Source organism: Danio rerio, chromosome 21 (genome assembly GCF_052040795.2).
Source record: "Danio rerio strain M-AB ecotype USA chromosome 21, GRCz13ab, whole genome shotgun sequence".
In the NCBI taxonomy this organism is placed as follows: Eukaryota; Metazoa; Chordata; class Actinopteri; order Cypriniformes; family Danionidae; genus Danio; species Danio rerio.
The window spans coordinates 18,355,803-18,371,911 of NC_141041.1; the positions used below are offsets into that span (position 1 = coordinate 18,355,803).

General features: G+C 34.4%; 1 protein-coding gene across 7 annotated transcripts in view; it reads left to right on the forward strand.

Moving 5' to 3' along the window:
- The window catches only part of atp2a2b (ATPase sarcoplasmic/endoplasmic reticulum Ca2+ transporting 2b), a 53,941-nt gene that overhangs the window by 27,593 nt on the left and 10,239 nt on the right, over window positions 1–16,109 (forward strand). For 5 of the 7 annotated variants that reach the window (XM_087300152.1, XM_087300151.1, XM_087300149.1 and 2 more), the window contains 8 exons: window positions 1,617–1,697; window positions 3,471–3,556; window positions 4,688–5,152; window positions 10,384–10,472; window positions 10,562–10,664; window positions 13,677–13,808; window positions 13,962–14,081; window positions 15,158–15,376. In XM_087300152.1, the coding sequence (XP_087156278.1) occupies window positions 1,617–1,697; window positions 3,471–3,556; window positions 4,688–5,152; window positions 10,384–10,472; window positions 10,562–10,664; window positions 13,677–13,808; window positions 13,962–14,081; window positions 15,158–15,376 (1,295 nt within the window). Of the gene's footprint in view, window positions 1–1,616; window positions 1,725–3,440; window positions 3,557–4,687; window positions 5,153–10,383; window positions 10,473–10,561; window positions 10,665–13,676; window positions 13,809–13,961; window positions 14,082–15,157; window positions 15,377–16,109 lie in introns of all 7 variants that reach the window. The other 2 variants (XM_087300155.1, XM_087300153.1) reach the window with 1 other exon arrangement.

Consider the following 16,109-nt stretch of genomic DNA (forward strand, 5'->3'; position numbering starts at 1 on the left):
CGTCACGTCTTCCGCTCCATTAAAAAGGACATAGAGGCTTATTGGTACACTTGCATGTTGGTTAAAATTAAGTCCAGAAAAGGCAAAGCATTCAGGACAGTATCCTCAGGTTATTTGAAGTTCTTTTCACTCAGAACATCTTGTGAAAAGATTCCTTGACATTGACCTCTCTTTTATAAACCCGATTTACACGTCATGCATTGGAATCAAACGGATGCCATTTCAAATAACTAATAAACGTCAAGTGTTTAACGCGCGTAAGTATCAGTCGCCTTGTTCATTAAGTGATTTGTTTGGAAAAGATTAAGCTATTTACATTAGCTTTTTTCCTAGTAGCAATTACTTAAAACCCCTTATGTTTGTGGAAAGCATGAAGTGGAATCTATTTTTGTCCAAGTCGAACCAGAACATTTTAAAGCCTTAGATGTACTGTTCATTAACCCCTTCACTGCAGGTTCTGTCCAGAAAAATTGTAATGTAATTTGTTTTTTCAAGTCTAGGTACTAAATTAAAAACATTCTTGCTAGTGATAGATCAGAAGATATTGAGAGATCCTCTCTAAGTGACTTTAAGAGTGATTAAGATGAACCATTTTCTCATTTATTTTTGGCCTTCAAACTTCAAGTTCAATCTTTGAAAGTAGGGCTACACGATATTGGAAAAAATAACTTTGTTATATTAAGTTGTTCTGCAGTATATATTGTGATTAGAATATAATTTAAGAGGAGGACAGCACTGTTTGGAAAGAATCCATAATTTTACGTTGAATATTTGGGATGATTTTGTAGAGGAGTGGATGTGCAAAAAAGATTACGAGCATGGATGATACAACTGAAGTGAACTAAACTGCTTTATGGTTTTCTTTAACAGTATTGAGGTACAAAAATGTAATGAACAGATGTAAAATAACTTAATACATAAATTAAATACAAGTAATATTCAATGACCAAATTATTTTATTTCAGTCACATGCCTTAAAAACACATCCTTATGAAATTTTTTTTCTTACTTCAATGAAAATTTTTAATTTTGCAATGGCTCCACAAATCATGTGTTCTGAACCGTGTTGCTGGTTTATGAGTTCAACTCAACATTACAGATTTCACTATGTCACTAACAAATTCGCACATCGCAATATTGACGCCGACATGATATAATGTGCAGCCCTACTTGAAAGTACAATCCATTATAGTCAATTGCTAAGCCATTTGCTAATACTTAAGATTAAAGAATGGTTTGTCCCCCCAAGTGTCCCTGTTTTTTTTATTTATTTATTTTATTTATTTTTTATTTATTTATTTTTTTAGGGGGTTTTACCTTTTAATGTTATAGGACAGTGGAGATTATAGACAGTGGAGATTATTAAGTGTGGGGAACAGAAAGAAGGAAAGCATGAGCATAGGACCTCAAGCCAGGAATCGAACTCGGGTCACCGTGAACACAGTGTGTTGACACACTAACCACTTGGTTATTGGCGGCAGCTGTTCCTGCCTTTTATTGCTCTCTTATGTGTTCTTATAAATTTGCAATGACATGATGGTGTTGTTTGGGTTGGCCATATTCACTTCAAGCACAGGGTTTATCTCTATCTAACTGCATGTTGTGTTTCCTTTCAGTGGGTGACAAAGTTCCGGCTGACATTCGCTTGACGTCAATCAAGTCAACGACTCTAAGGGTGGACCAATCCATTTTAACAGGTAAAAACAATGGTGATACTTGTGCAAGTTACTTTAGCCTTTAAGCAGGTTTAATTATAATGGGCACTGCAATTTATTGGCAATCAGATATAATGTCAGACTCTAGGGATTCTGTTTTTAATAAGTAATGAATCTAACAATAACAGTTTAGGTTACACAGTAACTCATTCGGCATAGTCCATTCAACGTTTGGGTGTCTTTGGTATTCTTAAATGACAATGTTCACGTTATAATCATGAAAGACCTGTCCCCTAATTATTCTTACTGTTTTTTATTTATTAGTTTTTTTATTAAACTCTAAACTAAACACTGCTTGCATGGTTTATAGCAAACGGGATGAAATAGTGCATAAGAACTTGAATCAGGATGCACCTATTTTTTCTTTGTGCTCATTTACTGGAGTCAGTTTGTAGTTTTGCCTTTTCAATGACATCATTAAAGATTTGAAGTTTTTTTGTTTTTATTTATATATATATATATATATATATATATATATATATATATATATATATATATATATATATATATATATATATATTTTGCACCTTGTGACTAAAATATTGTAGATTTATCCTAAATGAAAAGGTTTAATTGCTAAATTACTACTTTATTGAAGCAAGAGAATAATCTGTAATATTGTGGTCAAGCATCTTTTTGTTCTGCTAATTTGCTCCCCCGAGTTTACTGAACTTGATATTTGGGTTATATTTTTATTTATTTATTTTTTATTACGCTTTTATGTGAATACAAGTGTGACCTAATATGGTAAATCCACAGTTTAAAATGGTGTTGTCAAAAGTATCAAGTTTGGTACCAATCGGTACTGAGATTTTAAAAATGTCCATTTCCTGCTAACATTTTAGAGTTATTAAGCTAGATCACTACAGGTACATGTTTCAAAGTCACATGGGTCAGTTTTTCTGTAAACTAACATAAAAGCGATCCGCTGATGGACCAACTGTTCTTTGTGGCTTTGAAACACTCCAGTGTCCCTGTATCTGTGTATGTACTCTGTGAAGAGCAGTCAACTGATGGCTAATCGCAGGCAATTTCTGATGAGCAACGGTGTTCAAATGTTAACAGGAAATCAACGTTTTGAAAATTCCAGTGCAGATTGTTACTAAAATTACAGTGTTGACAACACTAGTTTAAAATATTTCTGCCAAGGTCTGATTTCTAGAGCCTATATAATGCTGTATGTTGTAGACATCACAATCAAAAATGTTTAGTCTTTTTTTTTTTTTGTATTTGTATAATGTCACTGTACCCTTTTATCTCATCACAAAAACACAGTTAAACAAAGTCTCTATCAGCGCATCAGAGGCCTTTCATTGAAAAAGGAATACTTTTTTTTTCTTTGAACAAATTTTGCAGGAAAGCCACCTTATAAAGTCAGTTCAGGGGTTGATATGAGGTGGATTTTTTTTCTCCTGAGAAAGTTCAGTGCTTCTTATTTTAAAGGGAGGTCAGCTGTGCTCAAGTCTCTGCAGTCCAGTTAGGGGGAAAGACAAAAAGGAAGTGCTCTTGTAGGAGTCAGGTCTTGCTTCACTGCCTTAATTGGTAACGGTCTGTTCAACTTCTCCACATCTTTTTAGTTGCTCCATTCATGGCAGTTTTTTGGTTTGGATTCTTTGCCATCCTGAACAATTTAATAAATTAAGTTAAACGCATACCCAAGGTCTGACTGAACGTGTGCCTGATGAACTGCTCACCTGATCCTTACTCTGAGCTTAGTCATAGTAGTCAAGTAACCAAGCTGTCATGTCTTTGCAGGAGAATCCGTGTCAGTAATCAAGCATACAGACCCAGTCCCTGACCCCCGCGCTGTGAACCAGGACAAGAAGAACATGCTCTTCTCTGTAAGTCAGACTGCTGACTACTGCTGTCAGCATATTATGATGTCTTTATATTGTATTGTATTATATTTTTCTCATATTTAGATTTTTGTTTTTTTCTGAAGTTTTGGGAATATTACGGGTTTTAAATAAGTGTATTAAAGTCTTATACTCACCAAAGCTGATTTTATTTGAAAACAATATCATTCATTAAGTCATTTTATATATGTTTTATATATACATTTTGAATATTTTTATATTTTATTTTGTTACTGGCTGTTACTGGGATAGATTTGTACTGAATAATTTTCTTTAAAAAGGTTTTACTGACCCTATACTATGAAAGGTACATTTTCTATTTTTTTTTGTCTAAAAATGTAATCAATGTTTAAATGTTAAAAGTTAATTTCGACTTCTCAACATCATACAGTATGAAAATATATTTTAATATGTATATGTATTTCATTGAGTGGTTCTGTTAAATAATTAACATTTACTTGTGTCTTGTGTCAACATTAGATAATGGAAAAGCTCATTTAAATGTTAATGAGGAAATGTACATTTGTGTCGTTTATTAATTAATACTGTACACAGCCAAATACCCAATATCAGTTCATTCTGATGATTTAAAAGCTTATGGCTTCCATATGTAGTTTTGCATTAAAAAAAATTAAATTGCATTAAAAAAACTTTTGTTGTAGAAGTGAACTACAATCAACAAAATTGTTTGCAGCTTTGTTCAAACTGCTTATTTATAAAGAGCTGAAATAACACAATCTTTAAAAAAAAACGTAATTATTTTATGTTCAATCCACTTAAAATTGTAATGATTAAGTAAACTTAATCTGCTTGTCTTGGGACAACATAAAGAAATGTTTTGGAACCCATCATTTTTTTACTGTGCAACTACACTCAAAAAACTGATTGCTGCTTATTTAAAGTACTTATTTAAAATGAACTTTTTTGGGGGACAACTTAATTGTTTTATGTTCAATCCACTTAAATCTGTAAAAACTAACAAGTTACTCCGTTCTTGTTGTCCCAACATAAATCCATTGTGTGAAACCCAGAATTGTTTTTCAGTGTAGTAAACTGTAAGATGAATTGCTATCATGACATGTTTTTTAAAACTCCCCTTTACTTTCGTGTTTGTAGGGTACCAATATTGCTGCAGGCAAAGCAGTGGGAGTAGTGGTCGCCACAGGTGTAAACACTGAAATCGGTAAAATCCGTGATGAAATGGCATCCACCGAGCAGGAGCGCACACCCCTACAGCAGAAACTGGACGAGTTTGGTCAGCAGCTCTCCAAAGTCATCTCCCTCATCTGCATCGCAGTGTGGATCATCAACATCGGACACTTCAATGACCCTGTTCATGGCGGCTCCTGGGTCCGTGGGGCTGTTTACTATTTCAAGATCGCAGTTGCGCTGGCTGTGGCCGCCATCCCTGAAGGCCTGCCTGCCGTCATCACCACCTGCCTGGCTCTGGGTACTCGGCGTATGGCGAAGAAGAATGCCATCGTTCGTTCTCTGCCCTCAGTGGAGACTCTGGGCTGCACCTCTGTCATCTGCTCCGACAAAACCGGCACTCTTACCACCAACCAGATGTCTGTTTGCAGGGTAAGAATTTTTGTTTTTCATGGCTGATTCTGATTGCTGAATTTTTTTATTTATTTTATTTTATTTATTTTTTTTACAAGCATGTTGGAAGAGTCCGATAGAGATTTTTTTCCCTCTTTTGTTTTTATTTACTTTTTACATGAATTAGATTGTTAAACAAAAAAAAATTTCTGAAAAAACTTTCTTCTTGCTGAAGAAAATTGCTTATTATTTTTACCAGTAGGTGGCGTTTGTAGAACAGCAGGGATAGCATCGTTTCTTTGGTTAGAGTTATAAGCTGCCAAAGCGCCGGTATTTTTATATGCATTAAATGGAGATCATCTAATCATTTTTGAAGAGAGTGAGTTTCTTTTAAACCTTTTTTTTAACGCGCCATGTTTAAAACTGCTCTTAGTGAAATTGGCACTTTTGTTCTGGTGTCTGGAGCTTCTGGTTACTGTAAACTCGTCATGGTGACACTCAAGCACAAAATTCTGGCCAGGCACACATTCCTAATGATGACGATGTTGTTGAGGCAGGATTATTGTGGAGCTGCTCGATTTCATTAGTGTGAACACAAAGAGCTGTATGATATATGCAACGGACTAACATTTTTAGTCCGTCCGAAAGTTGTTTTGGAGAGGAATTGGAGATCAAACAATATCTGTCAGAAGCAGAAAGTTTGCAGTACCAGTTTGTGTACCGGGAAATTTATGTTTTTTGTTAAGTGTCATGAAGTGATTCTGCGCATCCACTTTGGTCTTCGAAAGTGAAATTTGTTTGGGTATAAATGCAAAACAAAGCATTGATAATAGCGAGAGATTATCCTGGTGCAAAAGGCTTTATTCGTAAAATCTTTACAATTGTGAAAACGGCATAAAATCGCAGAAGTATTAATGAACAATGATCAATAAACAGCAAAAATCAGTCCAAGGCACTCGAAAAATGTGGAAAAATATATTAAAAAGCCTTTATTGAATTGGCTATTTATTAAAACGGTGCCTAATTGTTTTGGAAAGCACTTGCCTTCATTAGGGTAACACCTTTATTCTGATGAATCCTTGGCTCAAAGAGCATCGACACATTATTGAAGGTACCTATAAGCATTTTTTTGTTTGATTTTTGGATTTTTATACAAGAACAATGGACAATAATTGTATTAAAATGAATGCAGAAAAATACTTCAGTACAGTACATCATGCCTGCTCCATCTTTGACCTGTTAACACAGTTTACACACTGCTGTAAAATCAGTGCAGAGCAGTTTGTGTACAATCTGGAACGAAAATCGGCCGAATTAAAAAGCCCCCCAAAAAAAATACTTAACACTCATTTGTAAAAAAAAAACAAAAAAAACAAAGTGCAATAGTGATTTCTGTGTGGTAGATCAGTGCATCTCTTGTAAGGACTCTGGAAATGTTTCCCCAGATTGAAATGAGCAGCCCATCAAAGAGGAAGCAATAACTTGCAACCCTCAGCTATTATAAATTATGTTTAGCCTATAATTTCATTCTTTGGCAACAGAGTCTGTTATTGTTTAGAAATTTTCAGGCTGAGGTTCAGCCAAGAACCGAGAGCGATATCACTGCATAGAAAGCAACACATCAATAAAGACACATTCATGATGATTCTGTCACTACGTGACTTACTCTGGCCTCAGATGGAAACCGTTAAACTGCAGCTTTGATATTAGCATGATTAATCATTTTGTTTTGTTTTGATTTGGTGTTCCTCATGACCTCTTGTTAAGACCACCCCTGCTAGCGTCTCTGTGTTGTTTTTCTGTTTGACAGGATTCATTTCAAAGGGTGGTGACATGGTTTATTTCTCTTTCCCCCCCTTACTGAATCCCTGTATGCTTTTCTCTTTTAATCTTTTGTCATCGCCTTCATCTGCTCTTGTCTCTCTGTTCTTCAGCACCTCTACTGCGAGAGCTGATCAGTATGCTCTAGTCAGTTACTTGCAGTAGTGTTGCATAACTGACCTTGTGTGTGTGAGATTTGTCTATGATCCTCAGCAGTGCCTTCACTGTGGGCTGTACTGTATGTGCACAAAAAATGAATGTGCATGCTGCTGATATCAATCCGTTTTCAGCATGGGGAAAGGGTAAACTTAGAACCCAGTTTGTTTGTCTTTTTAATAGCAGTTGTTTAAAATAATATTCCGCTTGATTTATTCTGTGAATGCTCAAACCTTTAGTTTTTCCCTTAAATGTCCCGGTTTGCATCGACAGACCGAAAATAATAACACACTGTGGGACGGATGTAGCTAAGATAAACGGTCTTGTCATCTCTAGCTGTATTAAACCTGAACTCATTTTAATTGGTTCGCTCATCCCGCTTTATTTCCATGAATGATATCTTTAATGAAATTTCTAAGAGATTATATTTAGTGGTTGTCTGACATTTGAATTTTTTATATTCATGCTCAGAACAGAGCTTGTATATTGTTATACAGTGCTCAGCAAAATTAAGTACACCCCATTTTGAAAAGGAATATTTCGATCCATTTCTCAGTGAATATGGGCAGTGTATTTTGGTGCATTTAAACAAAACAGATTTACAAATTATATTTTAGTCACCAAAAATATTTAGAAATTGAAAGATAATGCAATTTAATTCAAGCAAAATATTGCAAAAACAAATTGCAACCTACAAAATTTTGAGTTTTTAAATATTTTTGTATCTGTTGAATTTTTTTTTTTTTTTTTCCCTCTTATAAATTTGTATTTAGAATTTTTCTATAACATATACATTTGGGTGAACTTTTTTTTTGGACAGTTATCAAGTTATGTTGTTAGATTAGCTCTAGATTTTACTTCAGTACTGACTAATCTAATGTATATGCACAAATATAATATTGTATAGCTTCCTTTTAAAAGTATGACTTTAAAAGCGATTTTTGAGGGGTGTCCTTATACTGTATATGCTGAGCACTGTATGTGTAACAGAAACTGACATTCTAGACTAGATATAAACTGTTTGGAAATAATTAATAATAAACAATTATATGAATAAACCTTTATTCTTTCGATTTTCGATTGATTGGGTGAACATTTATAACATGAGTTTGTTAGATAAAATAAGTAAACCAGTGATTTGCATTCTCTGTGTTTTCAAAATAATAATGTTGTAAAAATAAGATATTTTTTAACACTTACTTGCAAACAGAAAATAAAAATCACAATATTTTGATAATTAAAAACATAATGGCTTTTTCTATGTACAGTATAGGTTGGCTACTGATCTTTTTATTTTATTATTATTTTTATTTGGCGGGTGACGAATATGGGTAAAATATAGTCTTATGCATTTATATATTACGGCATTTTTCCAAAAAATGGTAAGTTTGCATTTTCAAGACCCCAAACGTTGTGCTGTTGTGTAGATGAACAGTGAAAACACATCACGTTTTCTATTTTCAATTTAAAAAGTAGTAATGTAAACTAAGCATTGGATGATAACCTTTTAAAAAAGTCAAGGTTTTAAAACCACCAAAATGTTCTGCTATACTGTTCCTATGGTATATGTCAGATTTTTGATTTGTTTCTTTGGACAACAGTATCTCCAGCAGAAAAGATATCCAAAGATGTGTTTTAAATTGTAAAGAAATGTGTAATTTTGGAACAAATGAAGACAGCAGAAGTCAATGATTCGTTTGAATTATTTAGCCGGACATGTTTACTGTTCCAGAATATCATAAATGTTTCTGAAATTAAAATATATTCTGCTCAAAGGGGAAAAAGTAGTTGTTTTTTACCCAGACAGAATATAAAAAGAATATATTTTAGAGCATCGATCACAATACTGTGTAACTGTGATATTTTTATCCAGGGTTATCATACCGTCAGAATCAAATACCGGCCCATGCCTAGTGTAAATGCCGCCTCTCAGTTCTATTTATTTCATCAGCTTGTTCTTAGTTTTCAGGTTGAAATGCTCAGAAATGTTGTTTTGAGGCGATTCTATTTCAGTGAATTGTTCAAATCATTTCTGAATGATTTATTAGTGAGTCATTCTAAACTAAAATATTTTTCTGGTGAATATTTCCTTAAATTACTTTTAATGAAGGTTATATAAACTCACGAAAAGAGTGCAATATAAACAGCAAACCCTTATATTGAGATCTTTGGTCACTTACTCATTGTTATAATTTTTTTACAATTAAAATACGTGTTTTGTTTTTCCTAGGAATCATTGTTTGTGATTTATTTATTTATTTATTTTTAAATAATGTTTTATCAGTTGTAGACATGGGCCGGTATAAGATTCTGACTGCATGATATCTTTGGATAAAAAGTTTTTTTTAAATGTCTGGGTAAAAAAACTACTTGCAAAAAACATCCCATGGAACATGGTATATTTTATTTTGACATTCAAAGTATTTTGAAAGAAACATGTCAGGCTAAATAGTCAATATCAGACATTGATTTCTGCTGTCTCCATTAGTTTCAAAAACAGTGATTTCTTTACTTAAAACGGCATCTTTGGATAACTTTCTTTTCTTTGAATATAAATTAAGTCACTGCAATGTTCAGGTCTATTGCATGCTTGGATATTGTTTTAAGCGATTTGTTTCTCAAATGTTTCCTGCATCATGGGCTGATTTGATGTGGAGGGTTGTTTTTCTGCTGGTGATACTGTTGCCCTAAAAAACTCAGTAAAAAAAAAGACAAAAACATGAGGGAAAATTACAAAAACCTTATGAACGGTATAACAGAATTTTCAAAAACCGCGGTATATCTTAAAACCGGCTATCATCCCATGCCTAATCAGTTTGAAATGTTTGAGTTTTTACCAATTATGTCTTCTTTCTCTGCAGTCAGAGTGCCAGTTTCTCTCTCTCTCCTCCACACAATTTTTTCTGTTTGTGTCTTTCAACTGCCGTCCACTGGGTTTTTTCGTACTACAGCGGGATTGCTGTTCCACTTTACATCCCACTCGCTCTCATCTCTTTTATTCGCAATTCTTTCTTGACAAATCCGGGGGATCTGATTGTCTTCTGTGCTTAAAAATATCCTCAATGCCCATTTGCTTATGTTTGGATGGGTTTTAAAGGCCTTCTGAACTCCTGGTTAACTCATGAGCGAGTGTCATGTGAAGTGTTTACATCAGTACCGCTGCTTTATTCAGGTCAGGTGGAGTTGGGATGTTTTCATGAGGTGCTTTCGAGCATCAGACATTTTCTGCAGTGGGTTTTTCTGCCACCTGCTGGTACAGATTTTAATGTGAATTTGTTTTTTTGTTGTTGCAGATGTTCATTGTTGATCAGGCCAATGGAAACACCTGCTTTCTGAAAGAGTTCAGCATCAGTGGCTCCACATATGCACCTGATGGACAAGTGTGAGTTTTGTTGAGTTAAGTACACTGTGGATTTTTAAAAGTGTTCTGTTGATCATTCATTTTTGTTTGTTCTTATATTTTTACTCCAGGTGTCATGAGGGTAAACCAGTGCAATGCTCCAAGTTTGATGCTCTGGTTGAAATGGCCTCAATCTGTGCTCTGTGTAATGACTCTTCTCTGGATTACAATGAGGTTGGTAGTTTAACATGTTCTGGTAATTAAATGCAGCATCCCGGTTGTGCTGAACTTGTTTACTCCCAGAAGGTGGCCAGTTTTTTAGGGAACTAAATTATTTATGAATGATTACAACTTTTAATATACATTTTTTATATTTATTTATTATACAGTACAACATTTGAAGTGGATCAAAATCATTAGTCTAAATTGTCTTAAGACAAGTATGTGTGTTGAATAGAATTAGAATAACTCTGATTAAAGGTTTTGATTCACATGTTAATTACTGTATATAAAATGTATAATTTTAATATTTATTAGCTATTGTTTGATATTAGATTAACTATTCAGCTGTCAATCGAATCTTTGAAGATTAATCTTTAAAAATGCTGTAAAATCATAAATGCTAATATCATTTTTAAGGAGTTGTATTACATATTGTTTATTATAATTTTAAAGCATTTCAGTTTATTTTAGTTTTTAGTGGGGTTTTTTTAGACAAAGAGAGGGAAAAGGAGTTTCTCAAGAATTCATGTCTATGCAAAGCTAAATGTGTAAACAAGAAGGTTAACATTCTGGTAAATGAAGGCCATTTATTTTTTGTCGACATACAACAACAACAAAATATAGAATGGAAAATCAGGATAATGGAAGAAAAACTGTATAAACAAAAAAGTTATAATAAAAAATAAATGAATTAATAAATATGTATATATAAAAGTTATATTATGGGTTGCTGTTTTGTTTATACTTTATAAATACTTAAGTAAGTCCAAAAAAGCCTGAAAAAGTTATACTTACATATTCTTAAGCCTGATTTATACTTCTGCGTCAGGCAACGCGCGTGGCTGTGCATTTATACTTCTGCGCGCTGTCTCTGTCGGTCTGCATTAACACTTCCGAAACGCTAGTTGGCAGTGAGGTGTAAATGTTCCTCTGTGTCAAGTTTCTTTGCTACTTTTTTGCATTTCCTGAACACTTCCGGGATGTACAAGTGGCTCAAACTTGCTGATTTTGAGGCAGGAACCGGCGGACGTGCAACAACTTTAACTATGAGGTAAAAACAAAACAAAACTTTCCATCCGGAGCTCCTTCACGGTACTCAACACTTGTAAACAATCGCTCGTGCGGCGTCGCGCCATTCGCTCGGCTCTCGGTCCCGCCCAGACTCGTCAGTGCTACCAAGCCGACCAATCACAGAGCTTGCGCTACGCGTCGTTGCGACGTGTAGTTACATTTTTTGAGAGGTGCATGTTAGTGACGGCGATGGCCACGGCGAAGGGCTATGCGTCAGCGCCGTAGCATACGCCGGTGTTTGACGCAGAAGTATAAATCAGCCTTTACTCCCTGGGCCATTTATATTGAAGTTGATATTTAGCCGCACCATGTTGGTGTTTTGTAACATCTAGTTTTTACGAGGTGAGTTGTTAGCCTAATGCTCAACCCCCAATCTGGAGGACCAGGATATACACACATACACTACAGACAATTTAGCTTGCCCAATTCACCTATAGCGCAGGTCTTTGGACTGTGGGGGAAACCGGAACACCTGAAGGAAACCCACACAAAGACAGGAAGAAGATGCAAACTCCACACAGAAATGCCAACTGACCAGCGTCCTTCTTGCTGTGAGGCGACAGCGCTACCCACTGCGCCACTGTGTCACCTGAGAAAGTAATAATAATAAAAAATAAATAAATAAAAATGTATATTGGAAAGTTATATTATAGATTGCTTTTTAATTTACATTTTATAAAATCTTATTATAGTAAGTCCAAAAAAGCCAGAGAATTAAATGGTTTCTTAATATTTTTTCCATAGCTGTATTCATGTGTACATATTACCGTTTATATTTTTCAAAATACATGAATCTTGCCAAATAATTTAAAACGTCGTGTTTATATTCATTTTTAGACTGCACAATGTCAAAACTCAAAAAACTTCAGAAGAGCTAGGAAATCATTTTTAGTTAATGAACCCTGATTCAACTGATTTAAAGCATTTGTTATTTTAACTAAACTATCATTTTATAATAAAAATGCTCCAAATGACTATATTTTTATCTGGAATTTTGGAATTAATGTTGTCCAGGGTTTCCACACTTCTTGAAAGTACTTGAATTTCAGACAGGAATTAAAGGTCTGGAAAGTACTTAAAAACAAACATAGGTCCTTTAAAAGTGCTTGAATTTAAAGTTTATGGCGAGATTTCAATAACTGTACTGTGCTGCTTTCAAAAATTGACCGAAAAAAAAAAAAAACTATGACAAATCATGCTTGCAGCTGGTTGGGCATCCGCTGCATAAAACATGTGGTGGATAAGTTGGCGGTTCATTCTGCTGTGGCGACCCCGGATTAATAAAGGGACTAAGTCGAAAATGAATGAATAAATGAATGACAAATAATGCAGTTTATCAATACTTTAGAAACCTCATTTGATTATTAACAGTATTGAATTCAACTAGCTTTAACGTTGTATTTGAACATGACTTTAAAACGGTTGTTTAAAAAACATTTAACATTAAAAAAAAAATGACAATCAAAACGTCGTCATTATAATATTTCATTGTAAATATTAAGTGTAAGTAATATGTTAAGTAAAGGAAGGACTTTTAAGGCTCTATATATGCTGGGGTGTGAATTGCAAAGGTGCTTGATTTTAAAACTATTATTTCTTTAAAAAGTCTTTGAGTTGGGTGTCCATTAAAGAGTTGTCAGACCTTGATAGAATATAACAAACATCAACCTTTAATTTAAACTCTATAAATCCATCAAGTCTAAAATAGCCCCATAGCTTTGAATGTGTGCATGTTATTGTTTATTTTTTTCAAAATAGATTATCTTGCGATGGAAAAACGCTATATATGATGGTATGGAAAAAAGCAAACACATAATATTGGTTATCAGCAATAACTTGGAAATAATTGTTGGCCTATCAGTATCAGCGAGAATATTAAAAGCACTGCATTCACAGAGCGTGTTTTTTTAAACAGCAGTTGTGTAGTGTTTCTAAAGAGTTTCTTTCTGTCAGGCCAAAGGTGTGTATGAGAAGGTGGGAGAAGCTACAGAAACCGCCCTCACATGTTTGGTGGAGAAAATGAACGTGTTCGACACCGAGCTTAAGGGTCTTTCCAAGGTCGAGAGGGCGAATGCATGCAACTCAGTAAGTCACACATTTCCAACCGCAGATTTTAAGTTAGTTGCAACAGCAGTGGGTTGTGTGGATGAGGAAGCCCACGTTTATTGCTGTTTCGGTGTTCAGTGTAATTACAGCTTTCATCTGAGTAATTGGTTGGAATTTGTCTGTTTTTCTTAGGTCATCAAGCAGCTGATGAAGAAGGAATTCACTCTGGAGTTTTCCAGAGACAGGAAGTCCATGTCTGTTTACTGCACTCCCAACAAAGCTCGCTCCTCCATGGGCAAGATGTTTGTTAAGGTAACACCACACTTTCTATGGACACTGCCAGTGATTGATTTATACACTGCTGGTCAATATTTATGAATTAGTAAGATTTTTGGTAGTTTTAGTAACGATTCCCACTTTTAACTATTGGTTTATTACCTTATTAAGGTTCGGATCACCGTGATCCGGTTAAAAAAAATTTAATATGTGACAATTCAAAATTTAACCGTGGTAGTAAATAAACTACACACTCTCCATCTTCGATACCCAGCTAAGGTGCCCCTGAGCAAAGCACCTAGGGTTGGGTTGCTAGATGATGCCATCGGCGATGGCTGTTAGACATTTTGATGCTGAGCAAGCATTGAGATCCTCTGCCCAGCCCCCGTCGCTGTAGCAACCTGCTTGTGAAAAATACACACTTAGGCCCTGTTTACACTAATACGTCTTAGTTTTAAAATGCCATTTTAGAACAAAAACTAATCTATCAGGAAACTAGTCACAGCTTCAGCACACTGCTTCAATCTTTCGCTTTCATGCTTGTACTTAGTAATTTTAGTGAAAATCGCAGATACTGTTGGTTGTGCACCTTTTTTACCAACCAAGTTTGTTGATGCAATTATAATGACACAGATCACACTGCCTATTCATTCCAGATACCCATGGAAAAAGTGATTGCCAGGTGGTAATTTGTGTGTAATTTATCTTTATTTACTTGTGATTTGGTTATGGGAAAAACAAAGACCTTGCGGGTCAGGTAGTTGAAACGGTGGGCTACACAATTAATTTGGTATGAATGAATAAATTATTCATAAATAATTCATTCACCGCCGCTTACGATAACAGTGTCATTGTCCATCGCCATGTTTCACATTAGACATCAAATGATGCCAAATTAGTCGACATCGCCCAACCCTTAAAGCACCTAATCACTAACTTCTCACTGCATACTGAAAGCAATAGCTACCCACTGCTCCGGGTGTTTGCTCACTGTGGTAGTGTGTCAGGGATGGGTCAAAAGCAGAGGACCAGTTTCGTGTATGGCCAACCATACATACTTGAAAATACTCACTTAAGTGAAAATAATCACTTAATCTCATGTCTGTGTTCAGGGGGCTCCAGAGGGAGTAATTGACAGATGCACACACATCCGTGTTGGAGGAAATAAAGTCCCAATGACGCCGGGAATTAAAGAGAAGATCATGTCTGTGATCCGTGAGTATGGCACTGGGCGAGACACACTACGCTGTTTGGCTCTGGCCACCCGAGACAATCCCTTGAGTAAAGAGAGCCTGGTGCTGGAGGACTCCACCCGATTCGTTGAGTATGAGGTGAGAGGAGCTTTTTTTTGTTATTACTTTTATAGTGGTCAACTATTTTTAAATTAGTACATATTTTTTTTTATTTTATTATAATTATATATTTTTGTATTAAACATTATAAATCGTAGACATTTAAATGGTTTCCTATTTTTCTATTGGTTTAAGTAAAACAGAATTTTGTTATGCAAACTTTTGATGACATTTCTTCCAAGTTTAAAATAAAAATATTGTCGTTTTAAGAATTTTTTAAAAATAAAAATATCATGTTTATATTCATTCTTAGACAAAACATCAATATCAGCTTTAAAAAGGCTAAGAAATCATTGTTTGGTTGAATATTTTAAATTGGCAATACAAATTTTTGTTATTTTAACCAAATTGTTATTTACAATAAAAAATACTCCAAATTAGAGTATTTTTATTTGCATTTTTATTTATATAGAAGAAATCCAAATGAAAGGATAACATATTACTTAAACCTATCCTTAATATACCCCCCAAAAAACTGAATTTTTAAGTGGTGGTCATTTTTACCACAGCATGTGTTATTTGTATGTATGTATGTATGTATGTGTGTATGTATGTGTGTGTGTGTGTATACATACATACATACATACATATATATATATATATATATATATATATATATATATATATATATATATATATATATATATATATATATATATATATATATATATAATTTATTTATTTATTATTTATTAACTTTTTTCTAGTTTAG